The sequence below is a fragment of the Xiphophorus maculatus genome, chromosome 1, assembly GCF_002775205.1.
Source record: "Xiphophorus maculatus strain JP 163 A chromosome 1, X_maculatus-5.0-male, whole genome shotgun sequence".
Classification (NCBI taxonomy): domain Eukaryota; kingdom Metazoa; phylum Chordata; class Actinopteri; order Cyprinodontiformes; family Poeciliidae; genus Xiphophorus; species Xiphophorus maculatus.
The window spans coordinates 29,615,705-29,631,442 of record NC_036443.1 but is presented as its reverse complement, the minus strand read 5'-3'; the positions used below and the strand labels follow the sequence as shown (position 1 = coordinate 29,631,442).

Genomic DNA, 15,738 nt, shown 5'->3' with positions numbered 1-15,738 from the left:
GAGCTTACACAGGAAACACAGGAAAAGGTATGACTTTAAAGAAAAACAACTGAAAACAGGCACTGGAAGAAATCTATAATTGGAGAGTAGTAGGAAAAAAAAGAAAAGTAACAAAGGGTGGTGAGTGTGTCCTCCAGCAGTTTAACCCTAAAGCAGCAAATTTACACACATATCTCAGGATAAGCTAAGCAACTCTAATTATAAGCTTTATGAAAATGGAAAGTTTTAAGCTAATCATATACGTAGACAGGGTGTCTGCCTAAAGGACAAAAACTGGGATAAAAACCAGGACAAGAGGGGTAAAAACTGATAACTAAAATATTGAACCTACTGTTCAATGAAACTCTAGGAAACACCAGTAAACCTGCAGTCTGTTGGGAACATCTGAACATTGATGATGGAGCTTGATTATTATCAGCTTTATGGGAGAATCTTAAATCCTGTCATGGATATAAAAATAGAAGAAATATGAGTTCTTGTTCCAAGTCTTATTGCTCTCACTGCACTGCGTCACATAAACTGAATGTTTTTAACTACATTTATTGGAAGTTCTTGGTAGTAAAAGTCCAGCCATGAGGTTTAGAAACGCAGAAGCAACTTTGATTATAAATTTAGTCATTTTCTGTTGACACTTTGCTAATATGTTCTGTTTACTGAACAGAAGCGTGAAGTCTTAAGTCTTATTTGTGCAAAGCTTTCAGATTATTCTGATCTATTTTTAGTTATATCTGGAGACAAAAGCTTGATGTGTGTTTGTTTAGCAACAGGATCCGCTGTGGCGTGTGTGTAAGTGTGTCACTGTGAGTCAACGATCAGAGGACGGTCCATTATTTTATAAGGATGTTATTGTCCTAACAGGCTTTTAGAAGCCACTTCCTTCTAGATTTACAGGCGTTGGATGAATTTGAACATGTTATGCTTTATTTACAGTAGTACATTGAAGCTGAGAGAGTTTCTTGGCTTCAGCCCTGCAGAGCGTGATTCATCAGGCTGGCCTACCTCAGAGCCCATGTCAGAACATTTTTGTTCCCTGGAAGTCTTAATGTGCGCTCGCGGATTAGAGACGGGGTTTTACGGGCAGCCAGCAGGAGATGTTCTTTAGAGCTTTGACAATATTAAATTTGAAAAACTCTCCTTCCCTTACCGTAAAACGGAATCAGCTGAAAATATTTTGTATCATTGAAATTAAACTTTCTCCTGCGACAGATATTTCAGAGGTTTAAATGAGATTAATTTGGAGCTGGACATTACTTTGGTTTTACAGCTTATCTTATCAAAAGGCTGCCCTTCTGTTTCTGTGACTGTGCAGCAAACAGAGAGATGGGTTATGGTTATGGTTTTGATATATTGTTGTGGCACTATGGTGGGCAGTAAACAGACGGAGAAACCGCTGACAACTGCAACCTCTAAATGATACTTTAACAGGAGACAGAAACTGACCCCTAATGTTTTGCATTAGGTAAGACTTTGAATTTTGTGTGTTTAAAATGGGAATCAAACATCTAAATAGGTTTTATTTCCATACAAACCAATACAATGGAAACACGGCTCATTCTAATGCAAATCAAAGTACTCAGAGGAAAATGAATCACTTTCTCCCTCTACAAATAGTGACAGAAAATGATTATATTAGGTTTTTCATAAATAGATGTGCCTATTTTTTATCAGACATTTATATTAAACTAGTGTTTATTGTTTATTTAGAGTTTCTGGGAACTGATTACCAGCAGGAACTAAATTCAATTCAGAATACTTTTCTGACCCTAAATGGAAACTAAATAACTTCCAACCCAAGTTGGTTGGACTATGTTCTGAACGTCTTAAGTGTTTTTTACTTTAGAAACAGCATTTTGAAGTTACAAGTTGACCTACTTTGATCACCTTGGAGCTGATTATTGGTTGAGTCTTGGCTGTTTTAGTTATTTTTGGTAGTATTGTGTTTTCTTTCACATCGTTCTGGTTTTGGCTTCCATTTCAAAGCATTTTATATCATTTTTAGCTGAAGAGCCCTATTTTTTTTCTTCCTTATTTGAGCACATGATTAAAAGTTTTTTCAAGTCTGAGTTTCCTATAATAGTTGAAAAAATAAACATCACTGCCTCTTTGCTCTTTATATTCATATATTTCTGTTGTGAAATAATTCATTCATGTTGCAAGACAACAAATGTCTGCTTTGAGATGATAGTTTCATGTTCTAACACAGCGAGACCTAAACTAAATGCATGCACTGCAGAATAAATCCAGTCTATCACTTATTCTGTTGAGAGTGCAGAAACAATACGGCGGTCCCGATAGAGAGCTATAATCAATTTTCCTTGCATGTTAAAAATTGATTGCTCTTTGTTTGTTGTTAGTATTGAACTGACCCCTTGAAAGACAAGGCAATTGTATTCTTACCTTGTTCACACTTAGACCCAAACAGACGGGGTCCATCTGCCACGTAATCAGCCATCCGTCAGCGGCGGCCGACAGGCTTTCAAGGCTAATGCTAATTCCTCTCAGTGGTTAAACAGTCGACACATTTCACTTTGAAAGAGCACTTTTTACTCCTGAAGTACATTTACAGTCTGTGAAGCAGAAATGTTCAACAACTGCTGTTCAAATGTTTGTACACGACTTTAAATTATGTTGTGTTTTACAGTTTCAATAGATTATCACCATGTAGAATCATTATAGTATAATAACTCACACATCCTCTCCCACTGCACCACTCCAGTGTTATCTTCATCCATGTACTTTTTTTAAAACCCACAAGCTTGTAGCAAACAATGTTCTCTTCGAGTTTCTGTGGGACTTTTACAGTCGACTCTCGCCATCTATTTGCAGATTTCTTCATAGAACATATCTAAAATATTAAAAAGAAAACAGATTGGAAGCTGACTTACCTAAACACAACTGTAGTTGGCACGCTATTGGCTGGAGTTTACATAGCACTCAGTCTAGAAGTGGCATTTATTTTCTTTGGTAGTGATTGACCGTAACCTCAAGAGCAGAAATAGAAATATGGATGATTGTAACTTCTGCAGTAGAGCTAAGATGGTTTCCACTGTGAGTTTTAATGCACATTAAGCTATATTTGGTGTCTGAATACCACTGTATATAAACTAGTGGGTGTGAAAAGCAAACCGACTTCATGTTTGAACTTTTCTTTTCTGAGGTGGGATGGCTAAAGCAAACAACTTCAGTGTTTTTAAAAAATGAAGAATTGGGCAACGCATCTGAGTTAAAGGTGGATTTTCTTTTGTTGGCACATAAAGACAAACATCCCTAACAAGTTGAAGAGATGTAAGCCTCAGGCAGGAGTTCATCTGGGTATTTGACCATTCTTCTTTGAAGAATTGGTACAGTTCATTTGAATGTTTTGGTTTTTTTAGACTTAAAAAACCTGAAACATTCTCTAGCTGCTTAATGTTAGTCCACTTTATCAATTCCAAAACCATTTTTGATTTGTCACTGTGATTATTGTCTGTTGGAAAACCCAGTAAGGTCCTACTTTTACAATAACTTCCTTATAATTATTACATCAGTGCAATGAGTTACAGTAACCTGGAGATTTCAGCAGTGAAATGAATCAGAAGTCAGGACTTTGCTCACAGCTCTGTGGAGAGAAGAGGCAGGTTGGAATGTGAAGAGAATAACTCAGTCTGTCTAACCTGCAGCTCTGGAGCAGCAGAGAGGAAGCTGCAGCTGCAGGGACAACAGAGACGGCAAACATATTTTCCTTTGTGAGCAACACAGACGCTGAAATACCTCACAGAAATCCAAACTAAAACATCAGGAGCGAACACAGACAGGCAGATGTCAGAATACTTATCAAAGATGGAGGGCGAGGTTTGGAGCGTGGCCTAGATATTAGAGAAACTCTACAGGAGAAATAAGAAACGGAATTAAAATCATACATGAATAAGTTTGTTCCCGCGATAAGTCGTTAAGAAACATGACATGCCTTCATCCTCCAACTACTTCCTGTCTTCTTCTTCTTCGTGGTTTGTGGTAAAATCCGATTGTTGTGACTTCTGTGATGTGAAAACAGTTTTTCCATTGCAGGTTTGCGAAATAAACGAATAAAAAAATAATCTCATCCTAGCACCAAAACGTTTTATCAAAAAATTTGTTTTTTTTTTTCAAAATTGTCGTGTTTCTATAATTTCTTTTTGACATGTCAAAGTGCTCAGTTATACGCTCAATGGAAACGCAGCTATGGAAATGAAGCTTTCTTCATTTGGGAGATCATTACTGATGATCCAGTGTAAATTAGACTTCAGTCTTTGTGCTTTCTGTACAATAAGTACATTTCTTTCCTCTGGGAATGACAGTTTAGGTCAGACTGGTGATAACTGGGAACCACTGGGTCATCCAGTGGGGCAATGATTACAAATATTAACATCAAACCCAAAACCTAAAAGCAGGTTAACATCAAGCTTTTGGAATCCCTCATGGAAATGCAAAACTTTAAAATATGGTCTGTGCCAGGAAACCAACCATTACCAATGAGCTCTACAGATTGAGCCGGCCAGAATAATAACAGAAGCTTGTTGATGGCTTCAGAGAATCCAGGCTTTCTCTGCTACTTGAAATATCAATGACTATTTGTGGATATTTACCATTTTCTGCTTGCATGCGTAATTTAGACTCCATTCGGATTAACTAAGACCAGAATAAATAATATTTTTTTCAGAACATTGCTCTAAATCATTTGTATGCATCTTCAATTCTTCTCCATGTCTTACAGGAAGCCTCGTTTTCCTGCAGCTCTTTCTCCAGCCTCACTCCTGTTTCCACAACAGTCCCGTTTGTGAAACTTTCATGAAGAGCCGTAATCATCTTCTGAAACATAAATGATTCGGCTTGATTTGATTGAGCCGCGATGCTTCAGAGGCAACAATGCTGCTCATTAAAGGATGCATTAGACATGAGAAAAATGCCATAATGTATTGAGTCACTGGTGCTTGAAAGATTCAGCTGTTTTCACATGCCTCTGCACATTTCTGAGACAATGTTATCGATGGAAACATGAATTAAAACTATTCCCTGACAGTTTCTTGTAATTACTTTGATTCATTTAACTGGAAACACAACTAAAGTCACACAGATGTGATGAATAAATATCTACTGTTAGAACGTGTGAGTTATGATGTATGAAGGATTTTCCAGCAGTGCAGAGTGCATGTATATATAGTCCGGTGTTCGTCATCCACTGTGACTTTGCTTTGGGCAGGTTTGGACTTGGAAAGCTCCCAGTTGTCCTCCATCGATCAGTGTGTCACTGCATCGCTGTCTGGGCCAGATCGCTCGGCACAGAAGTGATTAGATTGATTCTGACCATGTCTCGCAGTTTGAAGTGATCATTAAACCAATTTGTGGGTGGATTTCCTGCTGCCTGCGAGAAAATATCACAATTTTTTAGTCACATTCATTGTTGTCTTCCAGAAAAGTGCTTCACTTTGGACTTCATTCATCCATCTGTCTTCCTTTACGCATCCAATATGGTAAATGTAATCAAGTAAATGAAAGTAGTTACTATCCAACTCTGCTCACCACACAACTTTTGATTGTCTTTTTAAGACGCACTGTCATAACCAACTTATTGATTATTGAAAGTTGAAATCTTTTTTTTTTAAATCTACACTAAAATGAAGATGCCCTCTTTGATTTCAGCCTGCAACACACTGCAAAGTCTGATTTTTTTTTTTCATTTTACAGCAAGTCTCAATAAAAACAACACCAGTAATATTTAACTCCACTGCTTCAACCAACGGAGGTTAAAAAGTACAAAACTTGTTGATCAAAAACATATCAAGTACTGGTAAGACAATAAATAAACCAATAAATATTGAAATAAGACTCAAATTCTCCATATTGAATATATTGTATTATCTATTTGATATAATTAAGGAGTTGGCAAGGAAATATTAAAATCCTGTCTTTTAGTTAAAAGGATCCGACATAAATAGACGTGAAAACTCCTGAAAACAAGTGAACCATTGAATATTTTGGAGAACTTCAGTGATTGATTTCAAACCTCTGGAGTAAAGTGTTGTTCGCTGTCAGCTCCGCCGGATCCCATCAGGAGTTTCATTACATGAAGGCTGTTGCTTGGACTGATGATGTGCATCCTGATGCAGTCAGCAGCATTAAAAAGCCACACGTCCTCAGGCACATATGAATAAAACACTGAGAAAATGAAGAATTAACAGAACTCACTCTGTTCCTCACACCGACTCCATTTCTGATGCAATTATTGGATATCAATACTGAACATGTTCCTTAACCGAGGGCCAAATTTAACAATCCTTCACCTGAAAGTATAAATAAATTAAATCGTTTTATGAATCTGTATTTACTCTCATCACTGGTGAGCTCTGCAGTGCTACAGACTCACTGCAGCTAGATGCTGCAAACTGCTGTTGCTCTTGATTTCCCTTAGGTCAGCAAAGCAGCATCGATACCATATTAAAGCCGAACTTCAAACTCCATCCATCCGTTATTATCCGTTAAATGTGGGGTCAGGTCAAGGAGGCAGCAGCCTGAACCGAGAGTCCCAGAGTCAAAAACTGCTGCCAGGTCAGAAACATCATCCCTCCAGGATGTCCTGGGTGTCCTCTGGTGGGACGAGACCAGAGAGGAGGGCTGGGTTCAGGAGACATCCTAACCAGAAACCACCTCATCTGGCTCCTCTCCATGTGGAGGAGCAGCTGCTTCTGGGGCTGCAATGGATCCTGAATAACAGTCTGTGTTGGTTGGCAACATAGGCAGTTGCCTACAGGATGGTATTGGAAGGGAAGCTCAGCAGAAGCAGAATTTTCAATTTCAGAAGTCAACATTTTTGGATCTGAAACTCTTTCTACTTTTTTTCTAGAACATTTCTGAGATTAATTTCAGATTTTCTGAGTTTTTTTTTCCCATGTATACTTTTTTACTTTAGGAGCTCAGAAATGTCTCTTTTCTCTGGAAAATTTCTGAGTTTAACATAAAGATTTCTGAGTTATTTTTCTCGCAAATTGTACACTTCGCAGCTCAGAAATATCTGTTTTCTCTAGTAAAGATGATTTCACAATTTCTGAAAATTTTTTCACAAAAAGTTTTTCCTTTGGAACTCAGAAATTTTGTTATTCTAGAAAATTTCTGAGATTAATTTGTGTTTTTCTTTTTTTTTTTTTTTGGCAAAAATGCAGTTTTCCGTTTTTTCTGCCTACATCAGCCCTGACACGCTGCCCAACATGTGTGTCCTGAGGAATGGGGAGAATGATGAAGGGGAACAGAGCAGTGCAGCCTGCAGTTCTGCCAGTCAGAGGCTGAAACCGGCAGAAAAAGAAGAGAGAAAAAACCCACTTTGACCTGCGCAGGACACCGTGGAGGCAGAGAGGTTCGGCGGGGCAGATGGAGATCCACATGATTGACACGGGGATCTCGAAATGACGTCAGCCGGAGGCGCTGCCTTCCAGGAGCGCGTCGGCAGAGAGGGAGGGCGGCGCGGCGCGGCGCAGCGCGGCGGAGAGCGGAGCGCGCCTCCAGACCCGACAGAGGGACTCCACCGGTGGCTCACACAGGGGTAAACTCACCTCCCTTTGCTTCATCCGTTCAGTTTTACTCGATTCTCAGACTTTTTTTCCAAATAGGATGCAGCGACGTCCTTTATTAAACTTTAGAAATCCGACCTTCTCAACGGGGAGGTTTTTATTTGCATGATTTTTGCCTATTTTTATTTAACAGATATATTTAAGAAAGAAAACTTCATTTAGATTTATAATCATATGAGGCGTATTGAGGGATAAATTGGGTGTTTTAATCGGGAAAGGTCATATTTAAAATATTCCGCTTTCTGTCCTGATTTGTCCGGTTAAAATGTGGTTTTGCTCCAAATCTGGACCTTTAAAATCTATTTCCACAGTTTGTCATCATACTAATGCCCGTTGTTGACTCTAGTTAATTGTATCTCTTCCCATTTCTGGCAACTAATTCCTGTCCACATCTCCCTCCTCTTAGGTTACTCGATGCGCCACTCATGCGTAACGCACACTGGCAACCTCTCCAGAGCGCTTTCCAAACAGAATGAAAACAGCATAAAACCGAACGGAAGCCGAGCTCTGCAGCTGAAAATCTGATTTTTAGTGTCTGACATCGAGGGAGGACAGAAACAGAGGAGGCTGGAGGACGCATGTCTCTGATTAGGACCAGACAGGCATCTCCTATTATAGAAAGTTATTTTTCATTTTTCAAAATAACAAACAAAAGCGAAAATCAGGGGAATATGAAGACTAAATGGCTGTAAAGTAAATAACAATCGAAGTACTGTGTTTGGAGAGCTTTAGCACCAAGAGCCCTCAGCATTTCCATTTTAAGAGAAGTCTTCTGGAGTGAAGTCTGCATATTTTTTAAGTCAAGAGGAGGTAAGAGCACAAGTTGTTGGGTTCTGAGATGAAAAGATGTGAAATTGCTGCCAGTAAACTAAGCTGAGGATCACTTGTGATGAAATAAGCGCTGATCCTCCATCAGCCTGACCTTTTCTTCTGCTCTACAACTCATGCTTTTTTCGTTGACTGATGAGGGAAGATGTTAGAAAGTGAGCTTCAATTCAACTCTACTTTTTAAAAATATTTTTTTCCTTTTGAAAATGCTACCAGTGAAAAAACCTTGATCTGAACTCGTACATCTGTGGAAACATGATGGAAAACGTGACCCATCCAGGAGGTGAGCTGCCGGTTTGCAACGACTCGGTGGACTCGTTGGGGAACAGCTCCGACCTGAACTGCATCGTTCCGTACTTCGACGCCGACCTCTACATCATCCTGCCAATCATCTACTCTGTGATCTGCGCGGTGGGACTGACGGGCAACATGGCTGTAATATACGTCATCCTAAAAGCCCCGAAGATGAAAACGGTCACCAACATGTTCATCCTGAACTTGGCCATTGCAGATGACTTGTTCACCCTGGTGTTGCCGATCAGCATAGCTGACCATCTGCTGAACTACTGGCCGTTTGGCGAAGTTTTGTGCAAAGTCATCCTCAGCATTGACCACTACAACATATTCTCCAGCATCTACTTTCTGACGGTTATGAGCATTGATCGCTATCTGGTTGTCTGGGCAACGGTCAGTTCCAAGCGCATGCCGTACCGCACCTACAGAGCGGCCAAAATCATCTCGTTTTGCGTCTGGCTCCTCGTCATCTTCATCGTCATGCCCTTCACCGTTTTCGCCGGCGTCTACGTGAATCCACACGACGGCAGGAAGAGCTGCGTGCTGCTCCTGCCGATGCCGGAGGCTCTGTGGGTCAAAATGAGTCGGATCTACACGCTCATCCTGGGCTTCGCCATTCCAGTCTCAACCATCTGCATTTTGTACACCATGATGCTCTACAAGTTGCGGAACATGAGGCTGAACAGCAACGCCAAGGCTCTGGACAAGGCCAAGAAGAAGGTCACCATCATGGTCTTCATCGTGGTGGCCGTGTGCTTGTTCTGCTGGACGCCGTACCACCTGAGCACCATTGTGGTTCTGACGACGGACCTGAGCAGCACGCCCCTGGTGATCGGGATCTCCTACTTCATAACCAGCCTGAGCTACGCCAACTCCTGTCTCAACCCGTTCCTGTACGCCTTCCTGGACGACAGCTTCACAAAAGCTTTTAAAAAGATGATGGAATGCAGACCGGCCTGAAGGTGGGAGACATTGGATCTGAACTCTGCGCTGTCTTTTAGGAGGCAAAGAGTGGAGGTGTAATGATAAAAATGGACTTTTGGTTTTTGCTGCTAGTTAAAACTGCGGCAAATTTGTTGAAACTGTCAGTTTGTCGTGACAGTATGTTATAAGACAGATAACCTGAAAAAATCTGTCTTCTTTCCTGACTCCCAGTGCAAGCTAGAAACCACCGAGCAGGTTGAGTCTTAGTGTTGTCAATCATGCCCATGTGTGCACCACCCACTTACCTCCCCCTTGCTCTCTGCGTCACCCTGTCAGTGCAGCTTGTCATGAATGCTAAGGCTAATTAGCATGGCTGCTGATGACGGCGGATAAACGGTTTTCCGGTTATGGTGAGTTGTTTCGGTGCCATTAGCAAATTTAGTAGCACGTACAAGAGGTTGATTGACAACACTAAGAGCCTCCTCCTGGCTCTGATTGGTTGTTTTTGGTGCATTTCTTTAGACAGCAGCAGCAGCTCAGGGAGGAGGAGAAGATATTGATCTTTTCACAGATTATCTGTTTGGTATTCTGCTGTTCAGACATGGCCACAGTTTTAACAAATAAGTAAAAAAAAACATTTTGTTAAATAAAAGTTACAACGTGCAGCTATAAAGCTATTCTCTGTGGAGCTAACAATCTGTTTTGTTAGCTCCACATTGTATCTCTGCACAAAGTTTCATTTGGTTAAATAAAGGAAAAACAAAACAAAACAAGTCTTTCTGGAATAACTAATAAAATTTCATTAGATAAACAAACATCTGTTGTTCTTCATGAAAAGCTGTTTGGCTTCTCCACTTCTATTATTCTAGAGGTAAAAGTGGACACTTGAATTACTTGATCTTATATGCAAAGGAACTGAATTTTGCTTTTCCCAAACAGACCTGTGTTAGTGCAGATGCTAACATTCAGGTTTTGTCTTTCAACAAATGGGATAAAAACAGGAAAAATTAGGAAAAAATAACTATAATAGCATTTCTAAAAGATCAATGGATTTTTCCAGCGTGTGTGTGTGTGTGTGTGTGTGTGTGTGTGTTTATCCCTCATGTGAATTGTTTTTTGTAACTCAGAAATGCACCTTACCGACCCTGGCAGCCGTACTGTAAGCCTAACATACAACAGGCATGGGACAGGAGGGCTATTTCAACTTTTGTCTGTTTCTCTGCACAGATTGTTGTGTTGGTCAGCTTTTGCTGCCCCCTGTTGCTGACAGGTGGTATAACCTAAAAATGAGAAGCCTTTTGCCAAGTCAGTAGGTGCCATGTGTCTTTCTAGTATCACTTCATTGCTAATATCATTAGTAACACCAGTAATACTATTAGTTATTACTCTAACACATCATTTATTTGGAGCTAGAGCTATCTATAGTTTGTTGTACATAAGTAAATACCAGAATTAGAGTTTTAAGAGATAAGTATAAGGTAATTTAGTATCAGTTAAATCATGGAGTGCCTGTAAAATCCCAGAATTGTGCAACAGAGTATGGAGAACAGGGCTCTGAATGCATCAACAGACTAATAAATACTGTAAATAGACGAGCCTTTTTTGTATTTATCTGTACAGAAGAATGTATAGTCATAGTATTATATAATTATAAAAATCCTAATGAAATATTCTGCTTAAAGTGGCGTCACATGAATGAGAACTTATCTGAGTTTGCAGTCATGAATTATTATTTAATGCACACTATAAGAAGAATCACAGTGCATTATTTGAAATGTTTCTGTTGGAGCTGTCTTTAGTTCCTAAACACTTAAGAAATATAACTTTATTTTCCCAGGTGCAATCATGTATTTTTGGATTTTGAATCATGTATTTTTTGGAATCATCAGAACTGCGCAGAAAGATTTGATTTTTATAGTTCCAGTGTACAATAAAACAACATGCATAACACGTTGCTCATGAGAGTGGTTATTGTTCTGATGAGGATGAAGGAGTTTGGGTGATGTCACAGCGACCAGGTCGGAGGTCGCTGCGTTGTATCACTGGAGGGTCACTAAGTCTGTTGCCACGGCAGCTTGTGGTGTCCAGGATGTACTGCTGGCGATAAATCCTCCCAGGAAGTAAATCACCACCAGGTTTACCAGAAAGTACATGATGGATTAAGACACACTTCTGTTTTTGTTTTTGTTTGTTACTGTCTTAATAACTGCGGTTCATCACCTCTAGAAACTTTAAAGAGATTAAAGTAGAAGCAGCAACTGAAATATGAGACCCTTAATGGTCTCATATTTCATTAAGGGTGTTTTTCACACCCTTAATGGTGTAAAAATAATCTTTTATTTGATTAGAATAATCTTTTTTATATTTCAATAAAATCCAACCTTTAATTTAAGTGCATTTACTCAGAATGGGGAATGTGAATCACTGCATTTCCACTATGTAAAACTTAGTTGATATTCCGTGAATGTCAAAAACCCCAACAATTTTCCGATTGTGATGTGTGCATTAAATAAGAAACACAATTAAAATCACAGCAGTATGTTGCTAGTAAACATTAGACCATCATCTTACTACCACTTCCTGTCATCTTCTTTGTAGTTTCCACCAGTAGTAACATCCAGTTGTTGATCATGTGACTCGTGATGCAAAAAAAAAATGATTCCATTGCAGTTGTGGAAAATACGCTAATTTGGATGCAGCCATAAAACCACTTCATCCTGGTGATTCGATTTGGCAGGAAGTACTAGAGAAATTCACATAATCATGTTGTTTCAGTTCACCTTTTCACTGAACTTTCAAAAGCAGTTACAATGAAACACTACAGAAAGCATAACATTTTCTTTTCCATAGTAAGCAAACATCACCAGAGTTTAGCTGCAAGTGAAGCAAACATCCTGTTTTCAGGAAGTCCTGGTCCATTCAGATCATCTCTTTTCCTTTCTATAAGGTCTGACAGAGATGAGATGAGAGTAGAAGAAGAAAATGCTAAAGAATTTCTGTCTTTATCTGGACATTCATTTTGGATCATTTTGCTGCTGAAAGACCCACTTATGACACCAGTTCAGTTTTCAGCTGACGACCTCCAGATGTTTATTAAAAATGTCCTCCTGGTTCACAGAGTTCATGATGCCATGGACTCTGACTGGATTCCCAGGGTTGGCCACAGCATCACAGAACATCCATCACACCGAACTGTGACCTTGTAATGCATTTCTATATCCAGCCTTCATTTCACGTTAATTCCACCTAGACCGTTCCCCTGGCAACTGCCAAACCCAGATTCTTCCATTGAACCGTAAGATAAGAGAGTGATTCATCACTCCAAAAGGTGCCACTGCTGTTGTGTCTGCAGTCAGCATGCCGCATCAGAGAGCAGCTGCTCTGTCATGGAGACCAGTGAAGCATTTTAAGTGCTGAGCTGACCTGAAGGCTGCAAGAAGTTTGGAGATTCGACACGATGCAGGAGTTTACTGAGATCCAGTGAGGGAGCCAATCTTTCTGAAAGGGTTTGAAGAGACATTCAGCCTCCGTTTGTGGTGGATTTCACTCACCTGTGGTCATGGTTATTATAGGAACCCGGGAATTCAACGCCTTGGTTACAGGACATCAGACAACACTTTGCTTGGTGGTTTTTACTAATACACTGTTATGTAAAATTAACTTATTGCGTAGCTTCACGTCATGTTATAATATTATTACCTAATAAAAACCTACCTGGAGTGTTGCCTTGACTCTTTCATGCATGTTTGAAAATCCTGTAATCTCCGTGGCAACCATTCAACTGTGCAAAATGCTTTGGTGGACGTAGCTCTGCCTTCGAGGTTGAAGCTCCTCCTTTAAGCTGCAGTTTCAGAGCTTCCACCTCACAGAGCAGCTCTCCCCTACAACTCTCCCACTCAGCTCCTTCAGACTAGTCAGCAGCAATTAGCAAACACCTGGTGGAACTGAACATCTGCTGAGTTCATTATAGGAGATATTCCTCATTTAAACGGTCAACATTGTCAATGGGTTAATAGAGGAGCCATGTTGTGATTACTTCCTGCTCAGAAAGAGCAGGAGTTTTTTTTAAAGAGACAGAGGCCCAATTTCAAGGCGTTAAATCATGAAGTCAAATTTCTTTTAAGTCATATATACAATAAAATATAAACTTTATATTTCAAGTACAACATCACTTAATAGAGATAAAGAAAGATTCTACAACAGAATGTACTCCCACATGGAACAAGAAGAAAATGTTTGTTTTCATAAATTATCTCTTGTTCTCCTAAACTTCTGTGCTGTCTTCCTCCTTTTTACTCCATTTCTTAAATTTGAAATTTATACATATGATGTTTTAAATTTAGTTCCATATATTGGATAACATGGCCAGCGTCATGATCCATTTCCTTTTCACCTGTTCACTCCAATTCCTGCACTTCTTATTCCAGGCATGCAGCACGTTTTCCCGGCTTACACACGCATGAGCTCATTCAGGCTTCTGCAGGCTGTAGCATCTTCACCCATCATCCACGGTCAGTGCAGGAGACTGAAGCACGATGCTTTCCTCTAATGGATGACTGCTCTGACAGCTAAGCTCTTGGTGGCCCAAGAAATCCACCTTTAATCCGCCTGACAGGGGAAACCAGCACCAGTCAGGAATGTAGCTCATTTTTCTTGATTCAAATCAATTCAACCTCTAAATCATTCAGCATTTTTATCTAAGTTCTCTCTCCAGATATATGAGTCTTTACCTTCTTTTTTAGTTTTTGATAGATTTTTCTTTCTGCAAATTCAATGAACGCATCAGTATTTTTATTTAAAAATAAATAAATACAACAATGGCATTTTATACAGCAGGAGTTATAAAGTAAATGAAATCAGGATAGATGCTTTGTGAATTTTGTGTTGAAAGCCGAATTGTTCCTTTTTTCTTTTTTTATGTTTCTCTATTAATGCAGTCAAACAGTTCCTAATGTGAGATGGATTAGAGTAGCCACAAAATGGAGCCTCTACTTCTGTAATTATAACTCTTTACCACTAGAGGGTAGCGTTGATCTTAGTAAAGCCACTTCGCAGGAATTACATGACTGTAACCTTCAGTAGGTTACTAATACTTTTACATGTTTAGCTGGAGACAAACACAGCATATGGGGACAATATAATGTCTCTGCGCAATTATATTTATATGTGTGTGTGTGTGTGTGTGTGTGGGTGTGTGTGGGTGTGTGTGTGGGGTAGTTTGATAGAAGATATTTCCCATGAGGGCTGTTTGCATGTTCAGGTGCACCATGGGAAAGATCTCAGCTATGTGTGGCAAGACAAGATGACACGACTCTTCCCTTCATGTTCAGTGAATGTAACAAACAACAACAGCATTAGCTTAGCATTCTATTTCAATGTGAAGTTAGTTGCCATGTTTGTCAGGTAAACAGCAAATTGATTCAGAGTCATTAACTTGAAATAACTTATATATTCACTGACTACTTTAACACTCGTTAAATTGCTTGTAAACACAAATAGGGAAACAATCAATCACATTGCAGCAGGTCAATTCAGCATTTGTTGAGGTTCAAAATGAGAATCAAATATGGTAGAAAGTGACTTTGATCACAAAGCCAGAGTGGCTAATGTGAACATTTCAGAGACCTGCTGATCTAATGGGATTTTTATTTAACTCGGTCTGCGATTATTTCTATGGAAAAATAGAAATATTTTGTATAACAACAGTGTTATAACAACAGTGTTGTTATACCTGAGTATAACAACACTGAAATCACATAATGCAATGGTGTGAGGGATGTTTCCTTCTTTCTACAAACTGGGCCTCATTTAAATGTCCAGTTTGAGTGTTGTTGTTAACAATGTCCTTCAGGTTGTGGAATGAGATATTTCAATCATCATCAATCTGCAGCAACTGGAAGATGGTTTTATGGAAATAAGGAGCCTAAATGTTCTATTAAAGCTACATCTAACAGCCACAGATTTAAAAATGAGAAACTCCTCTGTTAGGGTCATTGGGGGAAATGAACAAACCTGACATTAGCTCGTATTTAATCTCTCCCTCCCTTTTCTCGCTAACATTCTCCTACCTGATTGCTGTGAAGAAAGCTAGTGTCACAAAACAATGCAGCTG

At 39.5% G+C, this 15,738-nt stretch overlaps 1 protein-coding gene across 1 annotated transcript; it reads left to right on the top strand.

The window, feature by feature from the left end:
• Positions 1-7,277: 7,277 nt before the first annotated feature.
• On the top strand, positions 7,278-11,570 carry LOC102237867 (neuropeptides B/W receptor type 1-like). The gene is made up of 2 exons (XM_023350430.1): positions 7,278-7,552; positions 7,987-11,570. Exon 2 carries the CDS (start codon positions 8,664-8,666, stop codon positions 9,660-9,662), a length of 999 nt encoding a protein of 332 aa, XP_023206198.1. The 5' UTR covers positions 7,278-7,552; positions 7,987-8,663; the 3' UTR covers positions 9,663-11,570.
• The last annotated feature ends 4,168 nt before the right edge of the window (positions 11,571-15,738 follow it).

What these genes read in the sequence shown, in the direction of transcription:
- LOC102237867 (XM_023350430.1), top strand. Translation starts at nt 8,664, where the DNA reads ATGATGGAAAACGTGACCCATCCAGGAGGTGAGCTGCCGGTTTGCAAC.